We start from the raw sequence: 19,073 nt of genomic DNA, 5'->3' as shown, positions 1-19,073 counted from the left end.
TTTCTTTAAATTTACAGGCTTATTTATATCCAAATGTAGCTCCTGTAACATTGCCATATGCACCCTACTACACCTCTTAATATAATACTTGCTGCTTTTATCATTTACATTCCATGTTAATATGGAGAGAGTAAGCATTACACTAGAAAGCTATTACTACCACCTATTATAAATATGTATTTCTAATATATGGCGTACATGCACACTACAAAGTTGGGCAAGCTTATCTCTTATGTAGCTGCTTGTTCTCATCTCCATTTCAACCTGTGTCACATTTTTCAATACTTTTTGCTTCAATGAAAACAAAATACTAAAAAGATTTCCAGAACTCCTGTCCCCTTTTAACTTATTAAACACATACAACTATGTAGATTTTCAAAAAGCAAAGCTTAAACATGCAGATAGGAGCAGTTACTCCAAACTGATGGCTGCATCCACAAGCACTACCTATTTTAAAATTAAGATTACCCATGCTAAACTGCATGACAGAGCCACTGCTACCACTTAAATGAATTGCACTGTGTTCTTTTCTAATCTCTATCCCCCTCTTATATGTAAAAAACTACTTAATGCTGTCAGGAAACTAACTTTTAGCTCTAGGAAAAAAGTGCACTGTTAAATTAAACACATTAAAGCACTAAGGCTGCTGAGCAGGCAGAGGTACTTGGGAACATATTTTCTGAGTGTGCCGTGGGTTGGGAGACTTTAATATTTCCTGCAGGATGCACTGTCAGAGATGGTGGGTGTGTGGATTGGTGTGACAAAGGAGATGATTTTTCTGCGCTATGATACAGAACCAGAATTGCCCAGACATGTTAAAGCCTTGCTGTGTCTAATTATGGAGGCTAACAAAAAAGCAATTACTAAAAATGGAAATCAAAATCTAAACCAACTATATTAGTAGTATTGAATATAGTAGCAGAGATCAAACAACTGGAATTGAGATTTTTAGAAAAGGGCACGAGCAAACTACATAGAAAAAATGGGAATTATGGAAACAGTAGATACGGGGAGGAATGAAGTTTAAAAGAAGGCAGGACTTAAATGAGCTATGTAATGTTTGACTGGAAATGATTGGGTAGATTATAAGTGATGTATAATGTTTGCAACTGAAGTGTGTCAGCATGGTTTGTGATGTAAAATGTTTGCAACTAGGATTGTGTCTGTGTGGTTTGTTTTCCTTTAAATAAATGTATGATTGCTTATGTCATAAGTGATGGTTTAATAAAGATGTTTCTTGTTTAAAAAGAGTTCAGGAATTTAATAATTTATGCAATGTTGTTTAGGTTATATGATGTATAGCAATATATGTGAAGAATGTTTGTTAATGTTAATTTGTTAATACAGTTTGATTACTTTTGTATAAATGTAAATTTGCCCATGTCACAAGTGATAATCCAATAAAGGTGTTTAAAAATGGCTGTTGAGGAGCTACCTACTTGTATAACTTGTTCACTTTCAAGCTCCATTTATTTTTCACTGAACTACTAGTGAATGTGTAATATTAATTACACTGTGCATTTTATTCATCAGACAGTGTTCAGTTCTTTCACGAATAACTCCTTGTACCTGCAGATTGCTCATTTCCAAGTAAAAGCTGGTAATGGAAAAAGACACACACAGTGACTTTGGAGATGCGTGAAATAACCTTTGTAATTTGACCCAGAACACACTGTTCACACCTGTAGACTTATTGTAGACTACTGAAATGCTTTGCTAATGGGAAAAATAGCTAATCACTTTGCTAATAGAAGAACCAACCAATATTTCTTCATGCCTTAAAAAAACTTGTCTTAAGCTTAAACCAAGAACATTAATCTAGATGTTTACATCTTCAAAAACAGGAGAAATTATATTAATTATACACAGAATGAGATGAATACACTTGTACACCCCAACTCAGAAGTTCAAGATTACATTACTTGGTTTTGTCCAACCTTTCTTACAATATTACTTTGTAAAGCCTGGATACCATAGAAGAAATAAAAAAAATATTTCCTTGCTTTAATACCAAACATTTACAGCAGTAAATGATTAGACTCAGTCTCACATTTGACATATCCCTCAATGCACACTATAGAAAAAGTACAGTTTTGTACCTACCATAAATGTAGATGTTAGAGTGCATACCCTGCTGCAGTCATCACACTTGGGTTACCCTGTCGTCAGGCGGTCCCGTAGTCAGCCTGAGTTCCAAAGTCTTGGTCCGGCGTCGGTTACTGTCACTTCTTCCCTGACGTCAGAGCGCCAGGGGTATATAAGAGGCATCGGACGCCATTTTCTTCAGTTTTTCTTGCTCCAGATGTCAGGTGCCCAGCAAAAGGTGGTCAGTAGATAGTAGCAATAATAAAAGTTTATTACAAACAAAACATCCCTCCAGCTATAAGCAAATACACCACAAAGGTTGTATCAGATTTTAAGGTATTGAAAGGTTTTAGTTAGGTCAGAGGGGATGGAGGGAGGGTAACCTGGACTGCAGCAGGGTATACACTCGAACATCTACATTTCTGGTAGGTACAAAACTGTACTATGTTCATCGTGTTACCCTGCTGCAGTCATCACACTTGGGTTGAATCCCAAAGCTAAGGATGGGAGGTGGAGTCAAACAGGGTTAGAGGAGGCTAGAAGGCCCTGCAAAACTGCAGTGGCGAAACCAGCTCTAGTCAGAGTAAAGTGGTAAGTGATAGTGTTTGGTGAATGTGTGTACTGAACTCCAAGTTGCAGCTTCCAGAATATCCTTGGTTGGGTCCCCCCTGAGGAAGGCTGTAGATGTAGCTGCTGCCCTGGTAGAATGGGGCCTTATGCTAGCAGGAACTGGTTTTCCATGGTGGGTGTAGAAAAAACGTATGCAATGTCCTATCCATTTGGAAATGGTCTGTTTTGAGATGGCCTTTCCTTGTGATGCTGTAGCATAGGATACAAAAAGCTGGTCAGATTTTCTGAAAACCTTAGTTTTATCCAAGTAGTAACGTAGCTGCCTGTGAATGTCCAAGGAATGCAGGAGTCTTTTCTCCTTTGTTCTGTGGATTTGGAAAGAAGGTGGGTAAATGGATGGTTTCATTTAGAGCCACATTGGATACCACCTTAGGCATAAAGGAGGGGTTAGTTCGTAGAGAAACTCTGTCTTGATGAAAAATGAGGAAAGGCTCTACTGCCATTAGTGCCTGAAGCTCCGAGATTCTTCTGGCTGAAGTAATTGCTAGCAGCAGGGCAGTCTTCCATGATATAAACTTTAAGTCAGCTGAGAAAGCTGGTTTAAAAGGAGGTAGCGTAAGTTTTTCCAGAACAAAATTGAGGTCCCAAGTTGGTGTTGGTGCTCTCCTGGGAGGCCTAATGTTTTTGGCCCCTCTGAGAAACTGCCTTAGAAGTGGATGTGAAAATAAGGGAGGATCCGTGTTGTAGTGAGCTGAAATAGCGGAGGCGTGGATTTTAATAGATGAAAAAGAAAGGCCTTTGTGTAACATCTCAGTTAAATATTGTAGAATCTGAGGTATGTCCGGCTGAAGGGTATTTTGGCCTTTAGCTTGGTTCCAGGCGCAAAACCTTTTCCATTTGTCTGAGTAGGCTTTCCTGGTGCTGGGCCTCCTGGCTTCCAGAAAAACCTCCGTAACAGCTTGTGAAAGAGGAGCTGGCTGGTTGCTTAGGTGATTTGCCATGCAGCCAAATTTAAGGTTTTGAGCTGGCTGTGTAGAATCTGTCTTGCTGTGTCAGCAGATGAGCAATTTGTGGTAAAATCCATGGTGGGCCCTGGGCCATATTCTTTAATAGTGGGTACCAGTGCTGGTGTGGCCAGTCTGGGGCAATGAGTATCATTCGGGGTCTCTCCATCCTGACTTTCAGCAGCACCTTTCTGAGAAGGGGCAATGGAGGGAAGGCATATAATGTCAGCATTTTCCAACGGAATGAGAGTGCGTCCACTTTCCAAGCTTGATGGTGAAATGTCCTTGTGCAAAATTTTGTTAGCTGATAGTTTTGGAGGCTGGCAAACAGGTCTATGTCTGGGTGCCCCCATTTTCGAGTTATCATTGCAAAAACTTGTGGATCCAGTTTCCACTCATGGGGATCCATGATGTTTCTGCTTAGGTCGTCTGCCAATGTGTTCTTTTTCCTGGCAGGAATTGAGCTTGTAAATGAACTTGGTAAGCCAGTGCTGTGTTCCACAAGGTCATTGCTTGCCTGCATAGAGGGTAGGAGTGTGTAACCCCCTTGTTTGTTTATGTACCACATTACTGTGGTGTTGTCTGTCCTTATTGTAAGCTGTCCTGGATGTAGGAGGTCCTTGAAGGCTGTCAGAGCATTCTGTACAGCTAGCATTTCTTTTTGATTGATGTGCAGATTCCTTTGATCTGCAGTCCATATGCCTTGAACGCATCATCCTGCCATGTGTGCCCCCAGGCATAGTCCGATGCATCTGTTGTCATAGTTTGCCTGGCTGGGGGCAAGGTGGAAGGTTGACCCTTGTTGAGGTGACATGCCTGTGACCACCATAGAAACTCCTGCTGAAGGCAGGGAATGAGAAGGTATCATTGTTTCCAAGCTGTGGCTGTGATGAATCCATACGCTTTTTAGGTACCATTGTAATTTCCTCATATGCAGTTTTGCAAATGGTATTAGTAGTATGCAAGATGCCATGAAGCCCAAGGCCTGCAGAATTTTTCTTGCAGGGAGCTGGGTCTTTGTTGCCATTGTTTTGAAGTATTGAGTTAGTTGTAGTTGTTTGTCTGGCGTCAGATAAGCCATCTGGGCCGTTGTATTCAAGCTGGCACCCAGGAATGTCATATTTTGTGAGGGCACTAGTTTTGATTTCTTTTCATTTACTGTGTACCCTAGGCAACTTAGAAGGTGTTTTACAAAAGCCAGATGTTGTAAGAGAATGTTCTTGCTTTCTGCTTGGATGAGGCAGTCGTCCAGGTATGGGTATATTTGAATTCCTCTTTGTCTGCAGTATGCAATTACTGGTGCCAGGCATTTTGTGAAGACCCTGGGCGCAGTAGATAAGCCAAAGGGCAGTGCAGAGAATTGGTAATGGGTTGAACCTGCAATAAAACGGAGGTATCTTCTGCAATTTTGTCTGATAGGGACATGCAGGTATGCCTCCTTGAGGTCCAACATTACTAGCCAAGCTTTCTTGCTCAACATGGGAAGAAGCTGCTGTAGTGTTAGCATCTTGAATTTAGGTACTTGCAAAAAGGTGTTTAGAATTGAAAGGTCCAGAATGGGTCTCCAAGCATTGTCCTTTCTGGGGACTAGAAAGAGCCTAGAGTAAAATCCTTGGCCTTGTTCCTGTGTAGGTACCAGCTGAATGGCTCTCATGTCCATGAGAGCTGTAATTTGTTTTTGTGCCTCTGCCCATTGATTTTGTGGCAAGTTTGGCATTCCTTTTATCCTTGGCAAGGTGTGGAAATGGAATCTGTATCCTTGAGAGATAATGTCTAGGACCCATTTGTCCTTTGTGACGATGCACCAGTTGTCTGCAAAAAGTGCTAATTTTTCTCCCAAGGGAGCTGCCAAGAGAGTCTTGCTTGGCAGTTTGAGGTGTAAGTCATTGTGTTTGCCTTCTAGTAGTTTGGGACCTGTCTTCTCCTCCCTTCTGTGTTGCAGTGCCCCATTGGCGAGGTTTGTAACGGATTTGTGCTTGCCCTCTGCCCCTTGGGCACCTGTATTTACCCCTCTGTGGTCTGTCAGAAGCTGGAAAGGACCAATTTTTTGTTGGCCAATTTCTGCTGAAGTGTGGGGGCTGTACCTGTAAGAAATCTTTGACCGTCTGCATAGATTTTGCGTTATCCTCCATTTTCTTTAAAACCTCTTCTGCTTTAACCCCAAATAAGACATCCTGCTGTAAAAGGGTGTATCTAGTAACTTTGCTTTAACATGATCAGGCAGAGTTTGTTCCTTTAACCAAGCATGCCTACGTATAACAGACCCAGTAACAGCTGCTCTACAGGAAGCTTCCAAGGAATCAAATCCACATTGTAAAGTATGTTTGCCCACCTGTTCAGCTGCATGCAACAGATCCTGCATTTCCTTGAATTCAGACTGTTGAGGGTGCGTGCTCATCTTTTGTTTTATTTGAGACATTAGGAATTGCTGGTATTTAAGCATATGAAATTGACAATTTAGTGCTCTCATAGCCAGAGTAGCTGAGGTGTACACCTTCTTCCCCCACCTATCTAGTGCTCTGGAGCCCCTTTCAGAGGGTACAGGATTTTTAGCCATAGAAGCCTTAGCCCCTTTGGGACCCTGGGAGATTGTCTCTGGATCAGCAACAGGGCTTTTGTAAAGGAATTTGTGAGAGTCAGGCACTCTATAGTATCTATCTGGTTTGGCTGGAGCAGGAGGCAGATAATCTGGATATAGACTAGATTCTAAGTAAGCATCATCCACAATGTCTAAAACTGGGGGGATAGCAAGTGGTCTGTGCTGGGGGAGTAAAAGAAACTCTCGGAGCCTTTTCTTTGAGTCGGAGTAGTCCTGACCTTCCCAGTGGAAATGTTCCCTCATGGTATGCAAGGTTTCCCCAAAGGAATAGTCTTCAGGGGGAGAAGCTGAGGGAATGGAATCTTCAGCATCAGAATCTTCATAAGGGGGAAAGGAGTAATCCTGTTCCTCAGAGGAGCCTGAGGAAACAGACACTTGATCAGAGGAGGCATAATCCTCCTCTTGTCTAGGCCTTTTGTCGGGGGGGGGGTTGGGAACTCCTGATTAAAGAAATCAAATCTTCAGCCATTTTAAGCATCTGTTTCTTAGGCATGGGGCCTTGAACTGGAGACTGAAGTGCAGTCTTTTTTGGTTTTAGAGGAGTCTTAAGCTTAGCATAAGATTTTATGGTGAGAGTAATCAGTCTGAAGACACCTTCTGAAACCGAAGGTGTTTCTACAGCACCGGCTTCTCCTTCTGCAATGTCGTCGGTAGGGCCTACAGAAAATGGCTGCATCGTCCTAGAACTCTCTGCTAGAGAATCCGAAGTGGTCTGGGGTTCCAATTCTGCGGTAGCCAGGGGCTGCGTAGGCGCCTCACTGAAAACCGGAGAACCGGCGACCGGCCAAGGCCTCGGAGTCTGACTTGGATCTAGGCTGAATGTCTTTATCTTTGCGTTTTTTATGCACGCCGGTAGTCGGTTGCTCCGACGGCATAGTGTAATTAAATTTCCTACCAAAGCAGTGTCGTGCGAAATCAAAGCATCGCTTTATAGTTCACTTATTGAACCTAGCACAAAACAGACAACCAGTGACATCGTGGTCTGGGCCTAGGCAAGGTATACAATAAGAATGAAAGTCCTTATGAGGTATTTGCTTCCCACAAGAAATGCAACTGTTAACTTTTTCTGACATCGGACTGAGGCAAGAAAAGGTTCCCCAACGGGGTACTTAGCTTTGAAGACTTCGGACTGAAACTCGATTCGAAAATCTCAGGTGTCGGCCGACCGGCACTTGCGAACTGCTTCTGCTTCGGGCACCACACAGCAAGAAAGACTGAAGAAAATGGCGTCGGATGCCTCTTGTATACCCCTGGCACTCTGACGTCAGGGAAGAAGCGACAGCAGCCGACGCCGGACCAACACACTGGAATTCAGGACGACTGCGGGAACGCCTAACGACAGGATAACCCAAATGTGATGACTGCAGTAGGGTAACACGATGAACATCTGTATTGCAATATAAAATGCTGTTTTATATCATGAAATTTCCATACAAACATTAACGAGAACAAAACATGTTTTACTTACACATACGTCATTCCCTTCAGTGTACTTCTAAGCATTAATGATAAAGTGGGGTATATATTTAATGGTTCACCAACAGTTTAACACAGCCAACAGAATTCAACTCTCTCTCAGCTACTTCTTTTTGCAAAGTCATATTTCACATGTATTTTCCGATATCTATTTGGATTGATGTCTTTTAGACTTCCATTCATTCACCAATTTCACACTGTTGATGATTTTCCTGATCCTCTCCATCTTCCATCACCAGTCTCTGGTTCAAATCCAAGGTCCAATTCTTCTAATCATACGCTTTCTTTCTGTTACTCAAGAACTTTCCTTTGAAACAGCAGAAAATTCCTCAAGTGGCAAAGTCTCTTTGTGGTCTTCTGCTTGCTAGCTTACTCTTTGTGGACTAAACATTTTGTTTTTTTCCTTAGCCTGTTTTACATCCCAAAATGTTTTCCATCCTCTAAGAAAAAATATTTTGAAGACAGCTAGACACAGCATTGTGAATCTCACACCTGCCTCTCAACATTCCCTGACTGCAGGCATAAAACTCACATCTTATCTGTCTAGTGTACAGTGAATAATAATTTTGTACATATACTTTACTGTTCCCAATTTTATTTCTTTTTCCCTCTGCCTCAGTTTTGTCTTGAGCAACTCTTTCTGCTGGTATAATTGCAACTTTACTAATATAGGTCTTGTATACTTTCTTGTGGTCAGATTTGGATTAAACACACACTGTGGCCTTAAATCCCATGGAACACCAGTCCAGCTGCTTATATGCAGTTTCATAACATTAAAGGAATCTGTACTTATAGTTTCTCTGGTACTGCAGAAAATTACAGATTTTATCTGAATACTATGTTTTCTAACTGCGCTATTAAGAACCCTCATGCTCAGCAAAACCTATTTTTTAATTTCAGCCTCTGATTTTTGCAGTTTTACAAGTTCATCTGGAGAGCTTCCATTTTTTTCTGGGCTTTTTAATTTGACTTTACATATTCCTTCAGTGCTTCATTTATTTTGAATACCTTTGAGTGCATCTGATTTCCTTTTTCCTCCAAATTACCAAAAGCCAAGTGCTGTACCAAAGCTGAAATGTGAACTGCTTTTTGCTGAACAGCTACAGTATTCTTCCCAGACAGCTTTTTCTTCTCCTTTTATGGAGGCTTTCTTTTTAGCTGGCATCTAGGCAGTAATTACTAGCCATGGACTGAATATGGCTTTATTCAGTTTCGGTTTTCACAGTGGGAGAGCTCTATCCACCTGTTGACCAGTGCCAGCCATCCCAGAAGTCCCTCAGATTAACTACCTTTAAGATACAGAAATAGACTGACTTTTGTGACTATACATTTCATAAAGACATGAAGAGGTAAAAATCACAACAGCTTAATGAGGATGATTCTAATTTGTACATAAAAAGTGGAAAGTGTGTGTTTTGGAGGAATTCAACTTTTATTTAATGTGTATGCTTACTAATATGACAGCATGTGTGAGGTGAAGAGGACTCTAGCAGTACTAAAGATTTTTCTGATAGCAGTAGGATTACACTTCAAACTGCAGCAAAAGTTGACCAATGCTTAAACGTTTGGCAGCTTTCATAAAACAATAGTCAAGAGCTACCCCTTCTTTTCACATTAATCTTTAATTAGGAACCAACACCAAATTGATCATATAGCATAACTTATATAAAAATGAATGTTACAACCAAATATAGCCAAAAGATCTCACCAGCTTTGCCTGAAGCTGCTGTCGGAGCAGCCCATGAGTTGCTGCATTGCCTTGTGGTCTGTAGACTCCGGGTTTATACTGCTGATCTCGAGGCATCATTCCTCCTGCTGTCAATACTGCACCATACTGTGATTTATTAGGTACCATCTGCAACTGCATGCGAGTAGGTCTATATGGGGGTTCCAGCCGAGGTCCACCTAAATCAGTTAAAAATGTACATATTAAAGACTGAAAGAAAAACATAGACACAAAAACAAATGAAGAATGAATAGAGAACAAAAGTGCAGAATGGTAACACAGGAAATGTAAACAAAGGAAGATGTAGAGAAAAGAAATATAGTGAAAACAAGGATAACATTCATAGAAGACAATAAGAAAAAGGCATAGGGAAAAACAGAGTATGCACAGAAAGAAAAAGTGTGAAGATCACAAGGGAAAGTCACCAAAAAGCAATGAAGGGTGCAGAAACAAATTAAAGAAAACAGAGAATGAAGAAAACAACAGAGAACAAAACATGGGCAAGGCTAGAGGAGTGAGTGTGAAAAGAGCAAACTAAAAAAAATACAAATGGGTAGGGGTCAAGAAAGACAAAAGGATAGGATGAAATGGATAACAGAAAGATCACAATGAAGGCAGAATAGAGTGGTGTTAGTTTTTTTAACAATGCATTTTTTCTTTTCTTTAACAGTAAAAAAAAACAACAAACCCAATATACATGATCAAAAAGGCAGACAGAATATAGTCTCAATATCACATTTAAGGAACAATTTATTTAAAAAAAATAGAGAAAAGCATTCATACCAATGTACTCAATCTATAATTGCATGCAAAACATGCTGTGTTTTGCAGATATTCAAACAAAGAAACTATGACTTGGGTAATGGAAGGACCAGGGTGGGAAGAGTGCAAGTCAACGTTTGATGTTAATTCTTCCATTCTGTGAGTAAGGAGGCAGTACGGCCAGCTGCACTGTTGACTCTCCACAGCAGGAATGCTGAAGGCTTAAAAAATGTTGGAAGCCAGCAACAACCTGGACTAGATCTTAACACCACAAAAGTTTATTCAGTTAAGATCTAATCCAGGTTATTGCTGGCTTCCCATGTCTTTCATTTATTTTGGTTATTTGTCCTAAGCTGAAGACCCTACTTTGGTGTTTAATGTTGAGAGCTTCCAGTATATAGCTTTCAGGTCAGTGTGGTTATATGCTGCAAGTAAGCTGTGGGCTTGCATATGTAAGCAATAACATTCATGGGACCACCTACAGCATCAGCAGTGTATACTGACAGCAAGTGGCCACTATGGGGAGGGGGCTGACATGATGGCAAGATGGTTGACTAACACCCAACTCTCACCTCCTAGGGGAATGAATGGGCTTACTACTCACTCTTACAGGAGGAATGAAAGGGCTGACTGGCTGCAGAGAGGGGTGACTGATGGTGGTTGTGTGTGTATGTGGGGGGAGTTTAAAAAAAAATTCAACTAAACTAACACTCATTGCTTAAAAAAAAGACACTATTCAAGTAAGAAATAAATGCCTTGAATCTTAAAAAAAAAAAAAACATTGAGAAGGCACTTACAAATAATAAATGAAAGTTAATGGCACACAAATGGTTGTGCCTGCTCTGTAGCCAGGGCTTACCAGAATCCAGAACCATATCTAAACAAGTCTTCACTTTGAAAACCACACACAACAAAAAGGGGGTAGGCGGCTCTTTTACTTAGAACTGTAGCAAATTACTTGTTACAAATTTATCAGCTTGCTACAATCAGTCTACTAACACACACTGAACACTTCAGCCGTGACTGCATATGTAATACCCACACTTGTTAAAATATCAGCAATTTCATTAACAAATGTCAGTACTACACTCAATACCTCAAATGTCAAGAACTTTGCAGAGGATTTTCTGCCTGTTTCTCAACAAATGGGGGCTTTCTGGCAAATAGAGGACTGAAATTGTTAAATAATGATGAGGCATTTGAGTTTCTGACTCCATATCCCCTCAGAAAAAGTATGCTACTTCAAAACCTCTTATTCTATCGACTTTTTAAGTTTATACGAGTAGTATTTAAGATCTGTCACTGATTTTGGGCCTTTGTCTTCTCATTTTTGGCTTTGTCCAAAATTCTTCCACTAAAGAGTCTGAGAGGTATGCTACACTCCTGCACCATCAGTTGCCGATCACAACAGCTTCAGGAGTAAAGAAAAGATATCTTCACCTTGAAGATGATAGGAAAAGACATTGCAAGTCGGTCAACAACAACAGACTTTAGAGTTTCATACTGGTCAGAGAATGTAAGCTGATGCAAAAGCTGGTATTCTGTCCACTTTTTTTAGTGAATTTATTTATCCTTTTTGTTAATCAGGTTAGTCCCACTACACTGGTATCCACTTTTCATGGGAGACCAAAGTTCATACTTATTCTACTAGGGGAAATTTTGCCAGAGCATCAGGGAACTTCCCTATTCTTTTTGACAGCTTTCATGGGATCTCCTACAGCCATCTATGTTACCACTGACTCATGTTCCTGATTTAGGACATTTGCTCTCCCATTATTTTTGCCAATGCCCAGGAAAATAATTTGAGAGGTATGGTTAAGGCTTGAGAGCCCCCCAAAAGAAGTGAAGCTATGGTAGGGTGAAGAGGGCATGATCAGCAACTGTTAAATAGTTAGGAGGATAATTGAGCTATACTGTCATTTCTGAATGCCAGTACAGAAACAAATTCTAATACTGCTTACAGTGGGTGGTATAAATTGTAGCAAGCCATTGTTTTTGCCCACTTTTTTTTTTGTTGCTTTTTGATGCTCAGAGTTGAGGGTCACCAGACTGTGGAGCAACCCAAACTGGGCCCTGTATTTGCTAAGGCTGGCTCCAAGTGTACCATAGTATCTCAATGTACTGATACAATAATGTTTGATTACAAGTGATTCTTCCCTAAAAATGTTCCACATTGCATAGTAAAATTTACAAAGTAAATAAGAAGTTATGTACTGACCATAACATTCCATGTTTGTAGTCCATCTCGCCTACATTCTTGTTGGATGGGTTCAGAGCAGATTCTCAGCTCCGACTCGGCCGATACTAAAGCTCGAGAGCTTTTACTGGCTCGAGGCTAACCCTTATCCCATGGTGCCACACGACAATTCCCCAGATGATCTTTGCAAGAAAGTAAATAGGTACATAATAATATGTAAACTATCAATAACAATGCACATACAAACAGAATACTCTATTACTATCCATGCAAGTGGACAGACAACTACAACCAGGTCAGACAGCAAAATGGATAGTCCACCAGTTCCTCCAGGAAACAGGAAGGGGGAAGGAGGGTGGGACGCAAGAATGTAGGTGAGATGGACTACAAACATGGAACATTATGGTAAGTACATAACTTCTTTATGTTATGTTGTCCTATCTCGCCGTAATTCTTGCTGGATGGGAGTTATCGGTTCTGAGGAAGCAGGAAGAATTCTCGGAACCGAAGGATCCAGCACAGAAGGACCCGAAGTGTTAGACTCCAAAAGCGAAGCAGTTGGAGGAGGAGCAGTAGTCTGAATATGGGATGGCTCCAAAGACTTTGGGTCCGGAAGGGCTAATTTTTTAGCCAGAGTCGGGTCACAGAGCGGCCTCTTCACCACCTGCTCGATATCCTCATCTGAAAGTGTCCTGGAAAAACGGGTGGAGATAGAAGGAGATCTCCTCCTCTCTAATATAAGAGATCTCAAAGTAGGTGAGATAGGGTCCATAACTGGTGAATGTCTAGATACCGAAGGCTGTGTCAGCACTGAGGAAACAGACGGCACTGAGACAGAAGAAGCGGAATTGGAGCCAGAACTCCTCAGCTCCGTCGCTTTAGACTTCTTAGATGGCTCCGAAACTGGAACTGATGGAGACTTTCTCTTTAAAGTTTTGGGAACTGTCTGATGAAGTTCCAGCTGTTCCTGGAAGTCATAAGACCCCTGTCAATCAATTTGCGTTTTCTCTCATTAAGAACCTTAGTATTAAAGGCATGACAGAAAGTACAAGGTTCTTGTAAATGAGCCTCTCCCAGGCAGTACATGCAGCTAGTGTGACTGTCAGTCAATGACATTTTTTGGGAACACTTGTCACATTTCTTGAACCCAGAAGGGTGGTGTTCCTTATGTTCTCTATCTTTGTCTTAGGACATACTGACAAGAAAACAAAGCTAACAATAATAACAATAACTATAACCAACAAGCAAAGCTATGAAGAGAAGAAAAAAAAAACTTTTTTTTTAAGGGAAGAAGGACTAGCACTCAGAGAGGAAAGGCCCTCTAATTTAAACGGGCAGCTACGGCCCTCTAACTAAAACGAGCCATACAATCCTAAGAAAAGAGGGACGGGATCAAGCACACACTACAATCACACAGGTAATAGGCAACAAGTATTTAGATAGAAAGATGAAGATACTAGACAATAAATATCAAGATTTATCAAAAAATCTTCTACTTAGCCAATGAGCCAGTAAGGAGACAACCTCGAAGCTTTTGCGGCAAACGAGATCTGGGGAATTGCCATGTGGCACCATTGGATAGGGGTTAGCCTCGAGCCAGTAAACTCTCTTGAGCTTTAGTATCAGCTGAGTCGGAGCCGAGAATAGGCTCCGAACCCATCCAGCCAGAATTACGGCAAGATAGGACTACATAACATCTGACAGTTTATGATGAAGTGCAATATAAACTGGCTTCCCAACTCAAGTTTCCTATTCAGTATGTCCAGTCTCTTTCAACTAACTAAAAAATAGAAGTTATGTTCTTACCATAACGTTCCATGTTAGTTGTCTTCTTCTCGCCTTCTTCTTGCTGGATGGGTTCGGAGCCGACCTCGGCTCCGACTCGGCCACTCTAAAAGCTCGAGAGTTGGTTCCACCGGCTCGAGGCTCCCCTTATATCCCACAATGCTAGGCGAGAGTTACCTCAGATCTCGTTTGTAAGCTAACCCCAGCTTATAATAGTAACAGAATAACTCTAAACAGAGTCCACCTCTAAGAACAGGAAGAAAGAAGGGTGACCTACATCCTGATCCAGGAAATATGCACAACAGCATATGCCTAAGAAAGAGGTGGTAGAAAGAGAGGTCACGATCACAACTCCTCTAGGTCTGTCCAGGCCAGGGGGAAGGAGGGTGGGACGCAAGAAGAAGGCGAGAAGAAGACAACTAACATGGAACGTTATGGTAAGAACATAACTTCTATATGTTAAGTTGTCTATCTCGCCTTCATTCTTGCTGGATGGGACCGCCCTAGCACCTTGTCCCGGGTGGCCTAACGGAACAGACTCCTGAGAACAGTGGAACCAAAATTAGCTCTATGCCTAGAAGCTAAATCCAACTTATAATGAGAAATAAAAGTGTGAGGAGTAGCCCAAGTAGCCGCTGCACAAATGGTGTCAATAGGCAGTCTGTCTTGGAAGGCTAAAGAAGTAGCCAAAGCTCTGGTGGAATGAGCTTTAGGTTTATTAGGCAATTTTTGTTGTCTAATTTCATATACCAGGGAAATCAAAGATGTTAGCCATCTGGATAATGATACCTTTGAAACTGAAAGTCCCTTTCTGCTTTCTGCATAGGAGACAAACAGCTGATCAGATTTTCTGAATTGTTTTGTTCTATCCAAGTAGTACCTCAATTGACGATGAACATCCAGGCAGTGTAATTTTTGTTCAGACCTATTGGAATACTCTGGAAAAAAGACAGGGAGGTCAATGCTTTGGTTTAGATTTGATGTCGAAACCACCTTAGGCAAAAAGGACGGGTTAGTTCGTAAGGATACTCTGTCCTTATGAAACAAAAGATAAGGAGGACGACAACTGAGTGCTTGAAGCTCTGAAACTCTTCTAGCTGATGTAATAGCTACCAGAAAAAGAGTTTTCCATGATAACAATTTTAAGGAACAGGAAGCTGCAGGTTCGAAAGGGGGAAGAATCAAAAAAGCAAGAACTAAATTTAGGTCCCAAGGAGAAGGAGGATTTCTTATAGGAGGTCTGAGAAGAAAAACTCCTTTCAAAAAGGCTTTGCAGAGTTTGTGGGACATTAGGGCAGATTCAGAAATACCCACATGAAAGTTAGAAATAGCTGCCAATTGAACTTTAAGTGTAGAGGGAGATGAACCTGCATGGAAGAGTTCAGCTAGAAAATCAAGGACTAGTTGGATGGAAGCGGTGAAAGGATCTATGTCCTTTCCTTGTGCCCAATATGAGAAGCGTTTCCACTTACTCAAATAAATCTTTCGAGTGGAAGATTTATGGGAAGCTATCAATATATCTCTAACAGAGTGAGATAATTGAGGAAGCCTGGCTAAGGTTGGAACTGGAGGAACCAAGCAGTGAGGTTCAGAGAGGGGAGGGAGCGATGAAACTGACCCGACTGATGGATCAAAAGATCTGGAACTAGGTCCAGATTCCACGGTCGCTCAAGAGAAAGCGATGTAGAAAGGGGAACCACACTTGTCGAGGCCAGTAAGGAGCAATGAGGATCAATGAGGCCTTCTGAGCGATAGCTTTCTGAATTACTTGAGAGATCAGTGGGAAAGGAGGAAATGCATACAGAAGTCCCCGGGGCCAAACCTGGACTAGAGCGTCTCTGCTGGGTTGGCCTGGTAAAGGAATAGAGTGAAATATTCTCTGCACTTGCTGTTTTGGGGAGTAGCAAAAAGATCGCAGCAAGGCTGACCCCACTTGAGAAAAATTTCTCTCACTACAGAGTCTTTCAGAGACCACTCGTGAGGCATGAGAATAGCTCTGCTCAACTTGTCCATAATATGATTGGACTTCCGGGGATGTGCATTGCTATCAGAAACGCTGAGAAGAAATCGCCCATTGCCACAGTCTGAGTGCTTCTCGACACAGGGGATATGATCTGGTTCCGCCTTGTTTGTTGATGTACCACACTACAGACATATTGTCTGTCTGGATTGCAATTGTTCCCAAGGGAAGAGAGTCTTGAAGGGCTTGCAACGCTAAAAGCACTGCTCTCATCTCCAGAACATTTATGTGCAAGTGGCATTAGTTTGGTTGCCATGTGCCCTGGACTGTCCTGCCCTGATAATGCCCCCCCCACCCGATCAGGGAGGCATCCGTTGTCAGTGTAGCAACCGGAGGAGGTGGAACAAAAGGTCTTCCCGACAGGAGATGGGGGGAAGACATCCACCACATGAGATGCTTTTTGCGCGCCTGCGTGAACACAATGGTGTGAGACATTGGAAGTTCCTGGTATGACCATTGAGTAAAAAGCATCCACTGAAGGATCCGCATGTGGTATCTGGCTAATGGGAGGAGAGGTATGGCAGCTGCCATAATTCCCAATACCTTTAGAACTAACCTGGCTTTGATTCTGTTGTTGTTGAGAAGGAGTGATACCAATTTGTGAAAGTCTGATATCCTTTGATGTGTTAGCCTTGCAGACATGTTTATCGTATCTAGATTTGCGCCTATGTAGGTAATAGTACGACAAGGCGACAAAACAGACTTTTCGCAATTTATTGAAATACCCAGCTTTTGACAAACGCGAAAAGTGTAATCTCTGGCCATCAGAAGGAGATGCTTGGTGGGAGCTGTGAGGAGCCAGTCGTCCAAATATGGAAACACCTGGAATCCTTGTCGTCTCAGGTGAGAAGCTACCACTGCCATGCATTTGGTAAACACCGGGGGCAGTGGTGAGACCAAAGGGCAGGGCGCTGAACTGAAAATGACTGGTTCCCAGCCTGAAGCGGAGGAATCTTCTGGAGCGTCTGTTCATTTTTATGTGATAGTACGCATCCCGAAGGTCTATAGAGCACATCCAGTTTCCTTTGCCCAAAACGGGAAGGATGGATTGCAGCGTGACCATCGAAATCTTGTTTTCTTGACTGATTTGTTCAAGACACTGAGATCCAATATCGGTCTCCAGTCCCCTGTTTTCTTTGGAACTAAAAGAACCTTGAGTAGATTCCGGATCCTTGTTGGTCTGCTGGCACTGGCTGAATTGCTCTTTTGCAAGCAGTTTTGAAATTTCCAAAGCTGCTAGATCCCTTTGAGCGGGTGGAACATCTGGAAGGGATTTTTGACTGATTTGGAAGCGAAAAAGGGGATAGAATAGCCTTCGAAATGATGGACTGTACCCATTTGTCTTGAGTCAGGGATAGCCAGGCTTCTGGGTACAGTGACAATCTTCCCCGACTGCCTCCGAAGATGGGCAGTTGGGCAACACCTCAGGGATGCTGAAAGGGCTTGTCAGGAAGGCTTCCCGATTGCCCTGGTTCTGCGGACCCCCTGCCCCTAGGGCGGCGTCTACCATTGTTATTCCCACCTCTGCCTCTGGTGGGAAACGACTCTGTCGTCAGGCGAAGTCCCTTGCGATTGTTTACGGAACCACATCTTTCCACCCTTCTGGCCTTTGGGGTAAGGCCTGGAAGGAGTAGAAAAACGGACTCCGACGGCAGAAAGGGTCTTGCCATCAGTCTCGCACCTAGTCAGGGTTTCTTTCACTTGAGGACCAAAGAGAGATGATCCATCAAAAGGGGAGTTCGTGAAAGACGTCTTGAAAGGGTCCGCAAAATTGCATAGCCGCATCCAGGCGTGCCTACGTAAGGCTACACCTGTCCCTGCGGCTCTGCTCGCTCCATCAGCCGCGTAAGAAAGAAGGGGCATGGAGGAGTTGGTTATGGAATTAAGGGTAGCCAGCTGCGTGTTCATCTTGTCTTGGAAACCCGCAGCTGTAGGATCCTTTAACATTTCACTCGCTTCCTTGATCAAGTCCCTTTGAAGGCAGTAAAATGGCACAGGTAGTTCAGCGACGCATGGTAAATGTCGCTGAGGAGAACATCCGCTTCCGTACCTATCCATGGACCTAGATTCCTTGTTAGGTGGATGGACAGGTACTGAAGGATCAGCTAGTTCCTTCTTTGTGGCAGCAGCTACCACCATAGCATCCACAGAAACTCCTTTTGTTAAAAATTGTTTGTCTGCTGGAGCTGTTATGAACTTAGAGGGTCTCCTGGGAGTGGGGTCCACTGAATCAGGAGCCGTCCATGCCTTCTTAGCAACCACCTGCATGAGGGGTCAAGGGGGGACACCCAGGAGGTGGAAGGACGAGAGCCAAACGCCTCAAGATACACAGATTCGTCCTCCGAAGGGTTGAGGGCTGGCCAATTTCCCTCTGTTTCAGGATCTCCAGAATGTCTGCAAATGAGACATCTTCAGAAGGGGAACGGGGAACCCTCAGAATCATCCAAATCTGTGTCTGACGTGATGGACTCAGGTGAGTCAATGTGTTTCCTCTTACACTTCCTCTTCCGAGGGGCTCTTCTGCCAAATCAGGAGAGGCCTCGAAGAGGATGAAATCCCACAGGGGCTCCTGAGGAGCTGGCTCTCTGCGGTCCGGGATGAGGGAGTGAGTCGACTTAGCCTGAGGCACCATAGAGGGAGGGGCGGACGGAGCCGACTGTGGAGTAGAGCCAGGCTCTAACACACTCCGCATGACCTCCAATGCACCCCTGTCAGGCAGAGCCAGAGGTCCCCGCTCCGAGAAGCTAAGAACCCCCCTCGGCACCGACAGTGATGGCTCCGAGGCCGATGTCAGAGCCGAACTCACCAGCGCCGAAGCCCCGAGAGGGAGAGGGGGGTCGGACAAGGGT

The 19,073-nt window shown here is 42.9% G+C and overlaps 1 protein-coding gene across 1 annotated transcript in view; it reads right to left on the bottom strand.

The window, feature by feature from the left end:
- Positions 1–19,073, bottom strand: part of MED12 (mediator complex subunit 12) — a 4,088,267-nt gene that overhangs the window by 511,481 nt on the left and 3,557,713 nt on the right. The window contains exon 38 of the mRNA XM_044054827.1: positions 9,443–9,639. Within this exon, the coding sequence (XP_043910762.1) occupies positions 9,443–9,639 (197 nt within the window). The remainder of the gene's footprint in view (positions 1–9,442; positions 9,640–19,073) is intronic.

This window comes from Protopterus annectens, chromosome 13.part0, assembly GCF_019279795.1.
Source record: "Protopterus annectens isolate FY-2018-M chromosome 13.part0, PAN1.0, whole genome shotgun sequence".
Lineage (NCBI taxonomy): Eukaryota > Metazoa > Chordata > Ceratodontiformes > Protopteridae > Protopterus > Protopterus annectens.
This window is presented reverse-complemented; position numbering and strand designations above follow the sequence as displayed.